General features: G+C 56.1%; 1 protein-coding gene and 1 long non-coding RNA gene across 3 annotated transcripts in view; one reads left to right on the forward strand and one right to left on the reverse strand.

Annotated features, from left to right (window-relative positions):
* The window catches only part of Axl (AXL receptor tyrosine kinase), a 28,597-nt gene extending 18,662 nt beyond the window's left edge, over window positions 1–9,935 (reverse strand). For both annotated transcript variants that reach the window (XM_021657498.2, XM_021657497.2), the window contains exons 1-6: window positions 9,571–9,935; window positions 8,514–8,739; window positions 8,116–8,216; window positions 7,047–7,223; window positions 1,340–1,420; window positions 955–1,070 (exon numbers count right to left, since the gene is read on the reverse strand). In XM_021657498.2, the coding sequence (XP_021513173.1) occupies window positions 955–1,070; window positions 1,340–1,420; window positions 7,047–7,223; window positions 8,116–8,216; window positions 8,514–8,739; window positions 9,571–9,634 (765 nt within the window). In that variant the 5' untranslated portion in view covers window positions 9,635–9,935. The remainder of the gene's footprint in view (window positions 1–954; window positions 1,071–1,339; window positions 1,421–7,046; window positions 7,224–8,115; window positions 8,217–8,513; window positions 8,740–9,570) is intronic.
* Window positions 9,936–9,942: 7 nt separating this feature from the next.
* On the forward strand, window positions 9,943–13,183 carry LOC132647094 (uncharacterized). Its single transcript, XR_009585366.1, has 2 exons — window positions 9,943–10,061; window positions 12,866–13,183. It is a non-coding gene; the product is annotated as an uncharacterized LOC132647094 (long non-coding RNA).
* Window positions 13,184–15,982: the final 2,799 nt, after the last annotated feature.

A 15,982-nucleotide genomic window follows, 5' to 3' on the forward strand; every position in this document is an offset into this window, starting at 1 on the left:
TCTAGGCAGGGGCTCTACTTCAAGACACACCCCAGCCCCTCACTGGGGGATTCTAGGCAGGGGCTCTACCCCTGAGCCACACCCCAGCCCCTCACTGGGGGATTCTAGGCAGGGGCTCTACCACTGAGCACACCCCAGCCCCTCACTGGGGGACTCTAGGCAGGGGCTCTACCCCTGAGCCACACCCCAGCCCCTCACTGGGGGAGTCTAGACAGGGGCTCTATCACTAAGACATATTTTTAAAGTCTTTTATTTTGGGACAGTCTTGCTATGTTGCCCAGGGTATCTTTGAACTTTCCATCCTCTTGCTCCCAAATGCTGGCATTACAGGCCTGCACCATTGTGACTGTGCTGTTCTATATTCTATCAAACAGCCTCATCTGTCTGGCCTATGCTCGGCAACACTGAGGTGACTACGCAACTAAATAGCACTGTCCTCAGAGAGCCCAAATGCCCGAGGGGACAGACCTGCTCTAGACAGCGACAGCCCAGAGTGGTGGTGGTGGTGGGGGCAAAGACATCAAGCATAGTGCTGTGACAAGAACAGTGACACACCCTGCTGGCTCAGAGCTCAGAATCTGCCAAAGTCAGTGTCACTAACACTAACAGCGATAAAACCAGCCAATAGACCATAGCGCGTCTGCAGGCGCTGCTCTAAGCTGGCGACTCGCCTTCATCTGCTGGATTCTCATTCCTGTCTCGTAAATGTTAACACCAAGCCCATCATACTGAAGGGAGAACTGAGGCCCAGAATGGTTGTAAGACTTGTTCAGCTTCACACAGCCAGCAGGTGGAGTGGGGATTAAAGTCCAGGACACGTGGACTAACTGGAGGCTCCCTTGCCCTCAACAATCAGCAGCAGGGAAGGGCTGGTTGTCCATCGGGGAATGCGGGCTTGTGGGTGTGGGTGGGAGGAGGGCTGAGAGCGAAGTGAGCAGAGTCAGGGGGTCTCACCTGCAGGTTGCAGTGGGTAAGCGGGTAGATGCCACTGAAGCCCGGGGTCCAGGCTACCTCTAGCTCCGTGGGCTGTCTGGAAACCACGTGGAGCTGCTGAGGCCTCTGGGGGAGCACTGTGGACAGGTGAGGGAGGGCGGACTCTCAGAAACCTTTCCCCAGAGCTCGCCACCTTCCTCGTTTCTCTGTGGGGCCCTGGCTGTCCTGGACGCACTCTGTAGACCAGGCTGGCCTCGGACTCAGAGCTCCACCTGCCTCTGTCTTCCGAGTGCTGGGATTAAAGGAGTGCGCCACCGCCAGGCTCTTCCCTCCACCTTCTACTCTGACCTCTGGTCCAGCCTCCCACACCCCTGCCACCGAGACCCCTGAGTCGTCTTGCCGTCACCTGTGATAGTGGCCGTGCGGGAGGTGGTTACTCCCTTGGCGTTGTGGGCCTCACAGGAGAAAGACGATGTCTTGTTCAGACCTGGGGAAGAGTAAGAAAGTCGTCTAGAGAGGGGGAGACGTCCAGGCTCTGCTGAGACCCACACCTGCTACACAGTCCCTCTCTCACACACAGATGCACACAGAGACACACATGCTCACATACATGTATACACAGGCACACATTCTCAGACTCATTCAGACACATGATGTGTTCACAGAGCCAGATGGTACATCCCTGTTATCCCAGATCACAGGCAGGCTGAGGCAGGAGGATCTCACGTTCAAGCCTAGCAGAGTGAGTTCCAGACTGTCTCAAAATTAGACAGCAGAAAGCGATGAAAGGGAAAAGAAAAAACAAACAAAACATGGCTGCTCCTAGCTCTGGTGGAGGAGAAGGTTTGCTCTAGAGATGTGGGAGAGCAGAGCCAGAGGCAGGGGCAGCTGGGGGAGTCCAGAGCGGACGTGTCCAGACTGAGCTGGGCATGTGGAGGGGAGAGGGGAAGGAAGAGAGGAGAGGAGGGAAACAAGGTGCCCGAAGGTACAAAAAGAGTGGTCAATCGAAATGGTTGGACTATCTAGGGAAGAACAGCCCAGCCCCTGGGCTAGAGAAGGTTAGGGGTGAGGCATGCCAGCCAGGAGGACCCGGGAACAGGTAGGGGCTGTGGGGAGTCAGAGTGCAGTGTGTGGTCAGCTCCGCTTTGCTATGTCAAATAGGCACCTCAGCCGTTTGTCCCAGTTTGAAATCTAACAAAAAGGATCCCGGAAGGAATGGAGAGAAGGCTCAGCTGTTAAGAGCACTCGTTCTGCTCCTGCGAGGACCTGGGTTCGGTTCCCAGGCTCACAACTGCCTAAGATTTCAGGAGATCCGACGGCCTCTAGTCTCTGCTAGCACAGCACGCATGCATATGGTCCGCATACATACAGACAGACACACACATGCACGCATGTAAAATAAATCCTGAAGAGAGGCAAGACTGTGGGTGTGGCTCAGTGATGCAGTGTGGAAGGTTCTGGGCGCAAGCCCCAATACTACAGAGAAGGGGTGCAGAAGGAAGGGGGTTTAGGGGTCAAGGGGCGGAGGCCATGGGGCCAGGGGTACCTTGTACAGAGGTACCACGGTACCACGCACTCTCACACACACAGGCCCACAGTTTTACGCAGCGACACAAATGACGAACGGATACTTCAGCGTGAGAGTGAGGTGCAGTGTACAGGGTTTGTCTCCTACAACTGCTCTCCTGCCTCAGCCTTCTCTCTCTCTCACGCACGCACGCACGCAGTCTTCCCACAGCTGTCTGTGACTTCTTTCTCCTTTCTTCATGCTGGCTTCTCAGATGACACACCTAAGTTACTCTGTCCCTGACTAATCTCTGTAGAATTGGAACAAGGCTTTGCCTCTTCTCCTCACTGCCATCAAGCTTCAGTGTTGCCCAGGAATCACGTCCCTTAGGCCTTTTCCTTAGCAGAGCGTCCATCCTAGGAGGACAGGACTGTGGCCTGACCCCTTGGTGGAAGCATGGCCTGACACATAGTAGGTGCTCAACACATGTCTGTTGAATGAGTGAGTGACTTTTTTCTCCCCGAAGACAGGTTTCTCTGTGTAGCCTGGCTGTCCTGGAACTCACTCTGTAGAGCAGGCTGGCCTGGAACTCTGAGATCTAGCCGTCTCTGCCTCCTGAGTGCTGGGATTAAAGGCGTGCACTACCACTGCCTGGCTGTGATTTAAAAAAAAAAAAAAAAGATTTATTATAAGTTTGTGTGTGTGTTCAGGTGCCCGCAGAGGCCAGAAGAGGGCATGGGGTTCCCAGGAGCTGGCGGTACAGGAAGTTGTGAGTCGGCCCCCGTAAGTGCCGGGAACCAAACTCAGGTCCTCTGTAAGAGGAGCAGGTACTCTTATATGCCAACCCATCTCCCCCACAGGTGAGCCACAGTCCCAGCTGCGCCCTGATGGAGTCCAGGCAGCCTTCCCGTCAGCTTTCCTTTAGACAGGATCTCACCGAGCTGCCCAGAACGGCCTTGAACATGTAATCCTCCTGTCTAGGCCTCTGGAGTAGCTGGAATGACAGGCCAGCAAAACCAGCGAATAAACGAATGTGTGTGCATCCGTGTTTGGGTGTGTAGGGAAGAAAGAGGAGCCTGATTATGTAACAGGCAAGCAAGCCAGTTAATGTGTTTTGGAGCAGATGTCTGTGTGTGTGGAAGAGGTTTGTGGCTCAAGGTGTTTGTGTAGCCACCCTCTCTGTGTGTGCATCTGTCAGGACCTTGCACGCACACAAAGTATGTACAAATGCAAACACCTCGGACACAGGCACGCACAGGCACAGATAAACACCCACGTGTGTAGAGCTCCCAGCACACTGGTGTGAGGGTGCAGGATGTGTGAAGGTCCTAGCACTGGGCCTGCAATTCTGAGCGCGGTGAAGGTGAGTGTGCGTGCGATGGCCCATCTGGGTGTCATCTCGTGCATCTGGGGACAACGCAAACCGGTGTGTCTGCACTTGCGCTAGCGCCGCGCTCCTGGTGCCTTTCAGGGCGGCCGCGCCGCACCGAGCAGACACAAAGTTTCCTTTGCTCAGAGAGCCGAGGGAGTGCAAGCCGGGAAAATCCGTCCTGAAGGCCGGAAGGGGGTGGGGAGGGAAGGGCCCAGGCTGGTTGGGCTTCCCAGCCAAGGTCAGGTGCCCGAGCGCAGCCCCCGCGACCCGGGCACAGAGCTTGGCCCTGGGCAGGCGCCGCTCTCCAGCCACCTGGCACGTGGGCCCACCAGGCGGGAGCCGGCGCCGCGGACAGCCCCGGGGCATGGGGAGGGGGGGTTCTGGAGCTCCGTTCTGTTCCGACCGCAGCATTCCTGCCCCCGCCTGAGTCACCGGGGCGCCCCCCACCCCCCTCTTCCGGCCTGTCCTGGTGGGCACGGCCTGGGGGTGCCCATCCTCCTGCCCCAGGGGCTGTGTCTCACACTAGGACGCTGGGGTGAACCAAGCAGTCTGGGACCCCTCTCTCCTCCTGCACTCCTCTACAAGAGCCTGTGGGCTCCAGATGTGCTTTCCAGATGTGCTGCCCTGCCCCCACCCCATCGCTCACCCACACCCTTGGCTTTTCTCAGGGAGTGAGGGAGACAGAGGGAGAAGAGGACACGCCCTGACTCAGACAGAGGGACAGAGAGGCTCACACGAGCACAAACTGACAAAATTCCTTCACAGAGCACCCTGCCCTCCCCCGACAGTGAATCACTCTTAAATACACAGGGGCCGTTATTAGCACAAATATAAACACAGCAAAGCAGTCTGGCTGAGCTAGACCCTGTCCACAGGGCGGATGCTGTCCTGAGCACAGTGACAGAAATGCCCTGGGACTTTCTGGTAAACACATGGAGGCTGACAATGAGGCATAACCCCACAAACGCGCGCGCGCACACACACACACACACACACACACACACACACACACAAGCACGCATCCACTGCAAACCCGGCCAGGCAGCATTCGAACTTGTCAAAACTGACAGACGCAAACCTCCGCGCACTAAGCTCCGTGCTCCAAACAACACATGTCAGCGCTGAAAGGCAGACAAACAGACACAAACCAGGAAGCAATAAAAGTTAGTGCTGAGTCTCCCAGCACACGCACAGAGACAGAGAGAGAGAGGCCTTTATGTGTACCAAAATGGATGGGAAAACACAGTTACTGGGCAGCCACGGAGGCCCTCTGTAGAGACAGCAAGATGGGGACAGGGCCACATCCGCATGGGTTGACAGAGCTGTATGGGTAACAGGTTCAGTCACCAGGAATCAGTGGGAGACAGTCACAGAGCCCCGAGAGAGAGCACAAGTGGGTTAACATTCTGCTGTGAGTCTCTCTGTCTGTCTCTTTAGTATGTACCAAGACACAGAACTTCATCTCTCAGCCATGCTTTCCCCTTTTCCTGTTTTTGTTTTTTGGAGCAGGGTTTCTCTGTGTAGCCCTGGCTGTGCTGGACTTGCTCTGCAGACCAGGCTGGCCTCGGACTCCCAGAGATCCTCCTGCCTCTGCCTCTCGAGTGCTGGGACACCAGGGCATACATGCCAGGCACACTCTGGCCGGTGATGCTGTTACCTTAGTGTGCAGAGGTACACAGGCTGGCCACGCAGCATCAGCAGCTCTGGGCGCACAGCCTCAAGCAGCAGTGAACACAGAACACGAAAGGAAAGCTGACCTTCAGTGACACCGACAGAGGCACACCCCTGAGAGCCACAGAGGTTGGTCCCCCGCTAAGACGTTCCCTGATATACGTGCTGGGCCAGGACGACACAGCACATGTGTGGACGAGGCCCTTGCCCGCCAACCAGACACCTGGAACTCTTCACCTCCCTGCAGGTGCTCTGGTCCTGTGTGTAACACACTGCTGGACATACGAGAGCCTCTGGGACCTGTGTGCCCTGCTTCTCCCCTCCCCCGCTCTTGTCCTGCCAGGCTGACTCAGGCCCCATTCCTATCCCCAGCAGACCACTCGAGCCACAGGCCTGAGTCACCCCTCTGGGGGCCAGCCTGCTCATCACACTTCCTTGCACACTCAGGACTCCCAGAATGCTGGGAATGTTAGCCCTTCCCTCCACACTGAAAGTCCCTTCCCACCTGCCCTGAGCGGCAGCAGGTAGGGTTTTGGGAAGCTGTCACTCTTCAGGGTTTGGCAGGCCCACCAGCCCTGTCTCTGACTCCCATGGACCCTAAGCAAAATGCTCAATCTGTGTACTATAGAAAGGGAGGGTCACCCTGAAATGGGGTCCCATCATCCGGATCCTGCTGTCACGTGTCTCTCCATGCTGGGTCACCTCATGCTCGATTTTCGTTTTCGCTCCTCTCCACTCCCACTTTTTTTTTTTTTTCCCTTGGTTCAAGGTCTTCTATAGCCCAGGCTAGACTCTAACTCACTATGTGGCCAGGGCTAGCTTTGAACATGATAGTTGAGGATGATCTTGAACTTCTGATAGTCCTGCTTGCATGCACCATCAAGCCTGGTGCATCCGGAGCTTTGACCGGACCCGGGCATGCTGGGCATCCACCAGCACCTGTGTCCTCTGCTTTTCTTTAGTGACCGGGTCTCGAGCTGTAACCTGGGCTGGCCTAGAACTCACTGTGCCATCTAGACAGACCTCAGACCGGTGACAGTCCTTTTGCCCCAGCTCCCCAAATTCTGGGGTTACAGGCGTGAGTCTTCTCTCTCGCCTTCTACAATTGTCTTCCTCTGTTCCTCACTTTCTCTCCCTCGTTCTACTCTGCGCTCTGTTTTCCCAGGCACCCTCAGCTGAGCAGGGACTTCCTCCCCTTGGCTGAGGCCCAGGGCAGGAGGTGAGCAGGTCCGAGGAGGAGGTGGACAGAGGAGGGCATTGGTTATTTCTTATGCCCTGCTTGGGTCAAGGGCTGGCAAAGGAGCACCAGGCCTGCACACTTGGGCCACTGAACGGCTTTAGAGGAAATTCGGGACAAAGAATGCTATTGAATGGAGAGAGGCTAGGGAGAGGCTGGGGTGCACAGAGACACACACAGAGAAGCAGTGAGAAAGTGATGGAGAACAGAAAGGCAGAGGGGAAAAAAATCACAGGGAGGGATGGAGGGCAGAGACAGGCAGACGGGCACAGCGGATGAAGGGCCCTGGCTGCCCTGCCTTGTCCAGCCCACACTCTCACACTCACCGGGGACTCGAAGAGTGTTCTGAGAGCTGTGTCTTGTGACTTGGGCCAGGGGAACAGCATCTTGAAGCCAGAGTAGGTCCACAGGTTCCGGGGGTCCCTGTGCCTGGCAGCTTAGGTTGAAGAGTGTGTTGGCAGACACGGCTTTGTCTTCAGGCTCCTCCAGGAAGTACGGGAGACCTGGGCAGTTGGTGGTAGAATCTGGGTTCCCTCTGAACCTCTCAGGGACCCCAGCTTATCACTAGGATGCTGGAGATGCTAAACACTAGATCCACCCTGCAAGGTTTTTTGGCTTGTCCCTTATATCTGGTCCCACAGGACACCTTCAGATGTCTGATCCTTCTGTGTCTAGGACCAGGCTTCCAAAATCTGGTGCAGCCTATGCCTGACCACGTTGGCCATTTTCTAGACCATGTGACTCTTGCCTTTTTTCTTGTTCTTTTCTTCTTCTTCCTTTTCCCCCTCTTCCTTTCCTTCTTCCTACACACACCCTTTCTCTTTCTCTCTTTCTGCCCCCACCCCCAGACAGTCTCTCTACATAGCCCTGGCTGTCCTGGCGCTCACTATGCATATCAGGCTGGCCTTGAACTCACAAAGATCCTCCTGCCTCTGCCTCCTCATGCTGGGATTAAAGGCCTGTGCTACCACAACCAGATCTTTTCTTTGAGGCGGGGTCTTGCTATATTCCTCCGGATGGCCTCAGACCACAGAACCTCCTGCCTTTGCTCCTGAATGTGGCGATCATTTACACACATCACCATGCCCGGCTTTCCTTGTGTCATTTTCCTAATGCAGAAACGAGGTACTCGGAGAATTAAGTCATGTATCTGTGACTCCTAGAATGTCCTGCTCCAAGCAAATCTGGTCCCCCTAGAATTTCCAGAAGCTCCCCAAATGCCTCCCCTCTGAGCCAAAATCTCCGTTAGACCTTCCCCCATAATGTACGTCCCCACCCCAAGCCTCCCCAACTCCCACGATTCCCTATGTCTAGGCTTTATGTCCTGATGGGAAAACTCCGAGTTCTCCATCACCCACCATCCATCCCTTCGGAAGCTCTGACCTGAGGACTCACCTTCCAGCCCCACAAAGCCGGGCTGAGACAGGAAGGTCCGTCCTTCCAGGAACACCACGCACTGGTACTTTCCTGCATCTTCAAGTCGCAGGGCTGAGATTCTAGAAGGGAAGAGGAGGGACAGAGAGGCCTTTGGTCAGGGCTGGACACAGGGAGAGCCAGCAGAACTGAAAGAGGGGGTCTGGCCGGGAAAGTCAGAGAAGGCTGAGGGAGGTCCTATTTTTAACTCGTTTTTACAGAAGGGGAAAACGAAACCCAGAGGTCATATCACCAGCTGGGAACCACACGCGGTTAGCAGTCAGGTGGAGATTCCCAGCCCAGGTGGAGCGCTGCCCCGTGGCCCTGTGCGGGAGGGCTGTGTGTGTGTAAGGAGATCACGGTGTCGGCAGGTGTCCCACCTGAGCTGGCTGACCACTTTCCACTCATCTCGCCAGTCTTCGCCCAGAGGCACCTGGGTCTGGGTGTTATCAGCCAGTTCTAGGATCTGTCCGTCTCGAAGCCACAGCACCTCGGGGGGTTCCCCCCGAACCTGGAGCTCACACCGAAGGGTCCCCGTGAGTCCTCTGGCACCAGTGATATTCCCTGGGTTCCCCACAAACGGGCTGCCAGCCTCGCTCTGTGTGTCTGCCAGGGGAGACGGTAAGGAGCAGGTTCAGGAACCCCACAGTTGGCTGCTCCTCGGTCCTACCTTCTTCGTCCTCCCACTGCTGCCAGGTCCCCACATGGTTGTGGAATGATCTCAGGGCGGGGTGGGGGTGGGGGAGGATGGGAGTCTTCCCAAGGGACTGAGGTCCGGCTTCCATCCCATGTCCAGTCTGTTGGGAAGAAGGCCTGGGATCTGGCAGCCTCCCACGCCCTGGACTGCCTGGCAGGGCCGGTCCCTGCCATTCTGGTCTCTAGGGACCTCACAGTCTGGGCTGGGAGATAGAGGAAAAGAAAACGGAGCAGAGAAGGAGAGAGAGGAGAGAGAGAGAGAGAGAGAGAGAGAGAGAGAGAGAGCACTCTAGCGCCGGGGCAAGAACAAGTGGAGGGGGCCAGCAGTGACAAAGGGGGCCCTGGACTCCCAAGACTCCTTCTCCAGTCTTCCTCTGTGTTTACCGGGGGAAGACCCCTTCCTGTCATCTGGGCCCCCAGTTCTGACCTTCTCCTGAGAACTCAGAGTCATCAGCTCCCAGCCCTCCATCAGCTTCTTCTGTCTGTCCTTCCGCTCAGCCCATCTTCTGTCTCTGGCCCTCCCGGTTTCTGTTTCTTGTTCTCTGCTGCTCTCTGAGTTGTTTTCTCTAACCCTCACCCCCTCGCCCCTGCCTCTCTGAGTCTGCGTCTGTCTCCCCGAAGCCAGCACTCTGTCGTCCCAAGGAAACTGCCTAAACCAACCCCGCACCCCAACACCTGACAGCCAGCCCCCCTCCTCACTTCCTCTACCCCGGGTCTCCTCAGCGAGTCCCCATCACTCACCCTCAGAGGCTGCACAGCCCCAGCAGCAGAGCGCCAAGCACCAGGCCAGCGGGACCCTGCCCATCCTCGAGACACCACCGCTGTACCCGAAGCCAAACTTTCTTCCGAAGTTGATGGGCACCTCGCTCGGGAAGGGGGCAGGGCCGGGCTGTCCCCGGCCCTCCCCCCACCTCTGGGCTCCTGGGATTTGGCACTGCCCGCCTGGCACAGCGGGAGCCCCTCGGCTGGCTCGACTCCTCCGCTGCTAGCCGCCTTCCTGGCTACCCAGCCTCATTCTCTCACTCCCGGACTTCTTTCCCCGCCCCTGGCTCCCCCTCTGCCTCCGCCCACTAGGGCCCCAGCCCAGGGGCCACTGGGACTTGGAGGGGTTAACTAGGAGAGAAGAGTGCAGGATCAGCTTTGTCTTAAAGGGGCCTGGGCGCCTTGGGGAGAGCTGGGGACCAGGAAGCAGACCTCGGTGGCTGACGGTGTCTCAGGCCGATCCTGGGCTGGTGAGTTAGGAGGATGGGCGCTGTCCCCCTGGACTCTCTCAGGGTCTGGTAAACATTCCTGCAGAATTTCCACTCCTCTCAGCCCAAGACGTAAGCCCCCACCCCGCCCCTTTTCTGGGCCTCCACCCTCGGCTCAGCCTCCCAGGCCTCCCCTCACACTTACGGCAGCTTGAGCAAGGACGCACACATTCTCTCTCTCTGATGGCGTTGACACAGAGGCTGGGACAGGTAGGGACACGCAGGGGCACGCTGCCTGCCCACAGATTGCCTCAGATGAGCTGGGTGAGGAGCTTATCTGCTGGAGAAGTCTCACGTTGTTTCCAATGGAAGGCCACTGGCTGCTGGCTGGGCCTGGGTGTGTGTGGGAGCTTCTTTGAGGAGACATCCATCCTAGCGCCCACCAAAGCCTGCTGGAACACAGAAACAGCGATCCAGAGGTGGCTGCAGACCCGAGGGAGAATCCCAGCTCTTAGCCCTGCCACGTGCCTATGGACGGTGGGCAAATCCCGTGTTCCCGTGCCTCAGTGCATCTGGCTGTCAGATGGGGTGGGGACAGGCCCTGCTAATGGGAGAACTGTCTAGGTCAAAGTGCAGGGCTGTTCCAGCTGACAAGCTGCCCGGGATCCTTGGCATCCCGTTGCTGTCTTTCTCTCTGTTGGTCTGTCTCTCTGCACTTGCCCTGTTTGTTCCCAGCGGCTCCGGGATTCTTGTATCCACTGTTTGCGGATCTAGGGCCAGCACTCTGGCTCTGGTGGGTGTCTACTTCTGCGCCTCCCGGCGTCTGCCATGGAGGGTGTGCCGAGAGCCACCGAGCATCTAGCCCTCTTCTCTGTTGAGCGGCCTGCCTCTTGACCAGACCACTGAAGTGTGCAGCCCTGGTTATCCTGGAACTCACTCTGTAGACCAGGCTGGTCTCAAACTCACAGAGATCCTCCTGCCTCTGCCTCTCCAGCGCTGGGATTAAAGGCAGGCATGCACCACCGCTGCCATTGGACTGCTTTTGATCAGCTTGGAATCCTGCTTTGCTTCCCTGTGTCTCTCCCCCTTCACCCTACTTCTGCTCCCACTCAACCTCCCTCCAGTGTCTTGGTTAGGACCTAACAGGATGCTTCTGAGACAGCACCCCCGTCCCTGCCACCACCCCCGTCCCTGCCACCACCCCCCTCAGGATGAACTCCAAGCTGCTCAGCTGCTCATTCAGGGTCCTAATCCTACCCACACTCTGATTTGTGTCTCACTTTAGCGACGGCCGCAGCATCTAATCAGCCAACCGTTCTGGGCCTTGGGCCCTGGGCCTCTGGGCCCCCTGAACACCCAGTCACCATGGGCTACACGGGGTTGGCATTAAAAAGAACTCAGTCTCCTGCTTGGCTCCCTCTCCACAGCCTCACCCTGGTCTAGTCTTGCCCTTTGCCACTGGGACCCCAGCTGGGGCTGCCTCCTTGGGTGGCAGTCACAGGCTGCTTCCTCACCCCACACCCGACCCTCTCCCCTCCCCCACCACCTAGCTGTCACCCCCATCTTCTGCTCCAGCCTTTCAGATGAAATCTCAGGTTTCTAACAAGTGTCCACCAAATCCGCTTGGTCCGGTCCTCACCTGCCTGGGCAGCTTTCTCTTTCTCACCCAAAGAGCCTCCCTCACAGGCCTTGGCGTGACCTTCTGTGGTGCTTTGTCCCCGTGCCCACATGATCCTCAAGCCCATCGGTGCCCTCCCCTCTCTGTGGCACCGTCCCAGCCCCTTCCAGGCTACCCTCGCGTCTCTCCCTTGGTATGTTCTTCACTCTCATCATCTTCCTTTCTGCTCTTGAGAGGGCCGAGACTGGTCTTGAACTCCCAGTCCCGCTTGCTTCAGCCTCCAGAGTGCTGGGTGACAGGCGTGTGCCACCACACCCAGCTTGCCCTGTGCTCTTCGTTGGCACCACTTTCTGTTTCTTGCCACGGATTTATTGCATGGTTTCCTGTCTGTCTGCTGCTTCTGACCTGTGGGCTCTGGGAGGCCAGACCAGGGACGTCTCAGAGGCTGCTGCGGCCCGTGGAGAAGGCTTACCACACAATGGGCTGTTAGCACAAACGGCGTCTTTAGGGTTCAGAGGTCCGGCCCGCAGCTGGGGCTCTGCCTCAGGTGTAGCAAGTGCTTCACCCATGCACAAGGCGTGGCTGTGAGAGCCTGTCACCCTGGAGGAGATGGAAGCGGGGATCCCTGGGGCTTGCTGGTGAGCCGGTCTAGCCGAAACTGGGAGCCTCAGGCTAAGTGAGAGATCCCGTCTCAAAGAACAAGGTGGAGGGGCTGAGGAGGTCGCTCTGCAGCTGAGATCACTGACTGCTCCCGCAGAGGACATGTGGGTTCAATTCCCAGCACACACAAGGCGGATGACAACCAAAGGCTCAAGGATCTGACACCCTCTTCTGGCCCCTGCAGGTACCAGGCATGTTCGGGGTGTGCAGGCATACAAGCAAACAAAGCATCTAGACACTTAAAAAACAAAAGCCTCAGCAGAAAAAGAAAAAGGTGGACAGAGAGGAAAACATTTGACCTCTACACTCTGGCCTCCTCCATACTGGTGCACATGCATCCGTGTGTGTGGAAGCAGGCATACATACACACATACATACACACACATGCAAACACACACATGTATACACACATGCATGCATGCATACATACACATGTATACACACATGCACACATACATACACACATATGCACACATGCATACATACACACATGTACACACACAGGCATACATACACACATGCATACATATCACACACACACAATCCTTTTTCTTTTGTCTTTTTAAAGATCACACTCCTGTATAGAGTCACTAAGGTCAGTGAACTCAAGGGGGTTGGTGCCAACTTTAAGCTTGTGAAGCCGTCCCTCCGGCTCCGAGAGGCTGCGGCAGGAAAGGAAGCTAGTGAACTCAAGGCCAGCCTGGACCGTATAGTGCGACCATTTCACGGAGCCAAAACTGAAGGCCAGGTATGGTGGTGTTCACCCACGGGGCCAACACCTGGGAGGCAGAGGCACACGGATCAGGAGTTCAAGCTCGTCCTCAGCTCCAAAGGGGCCAGCCTGGGCGTTGAGACCTTACTTCAATAATAAACAACAACCAAATGATTGTGTCTAATATGTGTCTTTAATCTACCTTGAATTGCGTTTTAGGAAACGAAGACGGGCGGGAGAGTTGGCTCAACAGTTCAGAGCGCTTGCTGCTCTTGTGCGGGACCCAGGTTCAGTTCCCGGGGCCCACCCGGGGGGTCACAACCATCTGTAGTCTCAGGGGACCTGGCACCTTCTCATGACCTCCCAAGGCACCAGGCATGTACCTACATACACGCAAACAAAATGCTCACGTTCATGAAGTAACAAAATACACAAAAGAACCTAAGAAAAAGTAAAGACACATGGGCAAAAATTCCCTTCACACTAGGAGTTGAGAACACAAGTCAGTGTTTTTCAGGATCTCCCATTCTTGCTCTTCTGACAGTTATTCACTTATTTTTATGTGTTTGTGCGTGCCTGACTTTAGTATCTCTGTGTGTCCTGTGCGTGCCCTGCAGGGGTCAGAAGAGGCCATCGCATCCCCTGGGACTGGAGTTACAGGTGGTTGTGAGCCGCCACGTGGGTGCTGAGAATCGAACCCACATCCTCTGCGGGAGTAGCAAGCGCCAGAACTGCTGAGCTGTGTCTCCTGCCCTGGACCTCCCATTCTTTAGAGACAGAAAAATAATTATGAAAGACTTTATGAGGAAGTAGGTTAGATCTTGAGGAAATAGAGAGAGTGTAGGGGGGTGGGGGAGGGAGGACAACAGGGCATGAACGTGGTGCATTCAGAGCCTGTGCTAAGGGAGGGTATCCCAGGCGAGGGCAAACCGGCCCTGCGAAGACGCAGAGACACCTCGGAGACACCATCTGCAACTGAATGGCTGCAGACAGGGGCCGTCCCAGCGAAGACTTCGCTCATTGTTCATCTGGCTTTGCTTATTGATTAATATTTCTTTGGTGCTGGGAACTGAACCAGGGGCGATATGGAAGCTTGCTAATAAGTCCATGTTAGGCAAGAGCTGAGTGGCTGAGCCACACCCCAGCCCCTCACTGGGGAAGTCTAGGCAGGGGCTCCACCACTGAGCTACATCCCAGCCCCTCACTGGGGGAGTCTAGGCAGGGGCTCTACCATTGAGCCACCCCCCAGCCCCTCACTGGGGGATTCTAGGCAGGGGCTCTACCACTGAGCACACCCTGGCCCCTCACTGGGGGATTCTAGGCAGGGGCTCTACCACTGAGCCACACCCCAGCCCCTCACTGGGGGATTCTAGGCAGGGGCTCTACCCCTGAGCCACACCCCAGCCCCTCACTGGGGATTCTAGGCAGGGGCTCCACCACTGAGCCACACCCAGCCCCTCACTGGGGGAGTCTAGGCAGGGGCTCTACCACTAAGCCACAGCCCAGCCCCTCACTGGGGGATTCTAGGCAGGGGCTCTACCACTGAGCTACTTCCCAGCCCCTCACTGGGGGATTCTAGGCAGGGGCTCCACCACTGAGCCACACCCCAGCCCCTCACTGGGGGAGTCTAGGCAGGTGTTCTACCACTGAGCTACTTCCCAGCCCCTCACTGGGGGAGTCTAGGCAGGGGCTCCACCACTGAGCCACACCCCAGCCCCTCACTGGGGGATTCTAGGCAGGTGTTCTACCACTGAGCTACTTCCCAGCCCCTCACTGGGGGAGTCTAGGCAGGGGCTCCACCCCTGAGCCACACCCCAGCCCCTCACTGGGGGAGTCTAGGCAGGGGCTCCACCCCTGAGCCACACCCAGCCCTGGGTTTTCTGAGACAGTATTTTACTTTGTAGCTCAGGGCCTTGAACCGTTGTTGACATTCCTGCTTAGTGTCCTGGGTGTTGGGACTGCAGGGGTGGGGTACCACGCCTAGTTATCAATAACTAAATAGAATGAAGGGCATCATGAATCCCACTTGAGTGCTCTATCATCGCTGACCTATGCCTCAAGCCCTCCACTGGGTTTTATTTTTATTATTTTTGGGTTGTTTTTTTAAATTTGTTTTGTGTGTTGATACAGTCCACTCAGGAGTCATTTCTCTTTCCACCGTGTGGGGTCCTGGGATTGAACAACTCGGGTTTTTTGGCTTGGTGGCAGTACCTTCTCCTTGGTGATCTGTCTCCCCAGTCCTCCACTGGGTTCTAAGGGATCAATTTGCTCAGGCCGTTAAGCAAACGCTGATGGCAGACTTCCTAACAGATGCCAGTACCCACACATACCAGTTTTAACTCTTGCGACCCATGGAGTGTACGCTTGTGATGTGATGCAGTGGGGAAGGCTATGTTGCGGGGTGTCCAGCAGAGAAGACTGCTGGAATAGGGGCGCAAGCCAGCGGAGAGTCTTTATTAGCCGACTATGCTGGGTGTCTGGGATTCCAGTGTGGCCCTGAGCCTTCCTCTTTTTGTTTGTTTTTCATCGCGCTTCCTGTTTGTGCAGTTCTGGGTGACCTGGAACTGTAAACCAAGGTGGCCTTGAACACACGGAGATCCACCTGCCTCTGCCTCCTGAATGCACAGTATTCAGGATTCCAGTGTTTGCCCTGAGTCTCTCTCGTTTTTGTTTTTTGTTTTGTTGCTGTTTTCTCAAGGCAATTTCTCTCTGTGTAGCTCTTACTGTCCTAGAACTTCTCTTTTGATCCAGGCTGGCCTCAGACTCCCAGAGATCCACTTGCCTGTGTCCCCTGAAGGCTTGGAATAAAGGTGAATGCCACCACTGCTTTCTCAGGTGAGCACAAAAACCATATCTTGGGTTGACATACTTCAGTTAACAGAAACAAGCAGTCAGAAGCAGAACTACAGAAGCCAAAAAGCAAGGCCAGTACATATAGAGAGACTTTCCCAGAACTATGGACTTTGATGGACT

Source organism: Meriones unguiculatus, chromosome 14, assembly GCF_030254825.1.
Source record: "Meriones unguiculatus strain TT.TT164.6M chromosome 14, Bangor_MerUng_6.1, whole genome shotgun sequence".
NCBI classification, from domain to species: Eukaryota; Metazoa; Chordata; class Mammalia; order Rodentia; family Muridae; genus Meriones; species Meriones unguiculatus.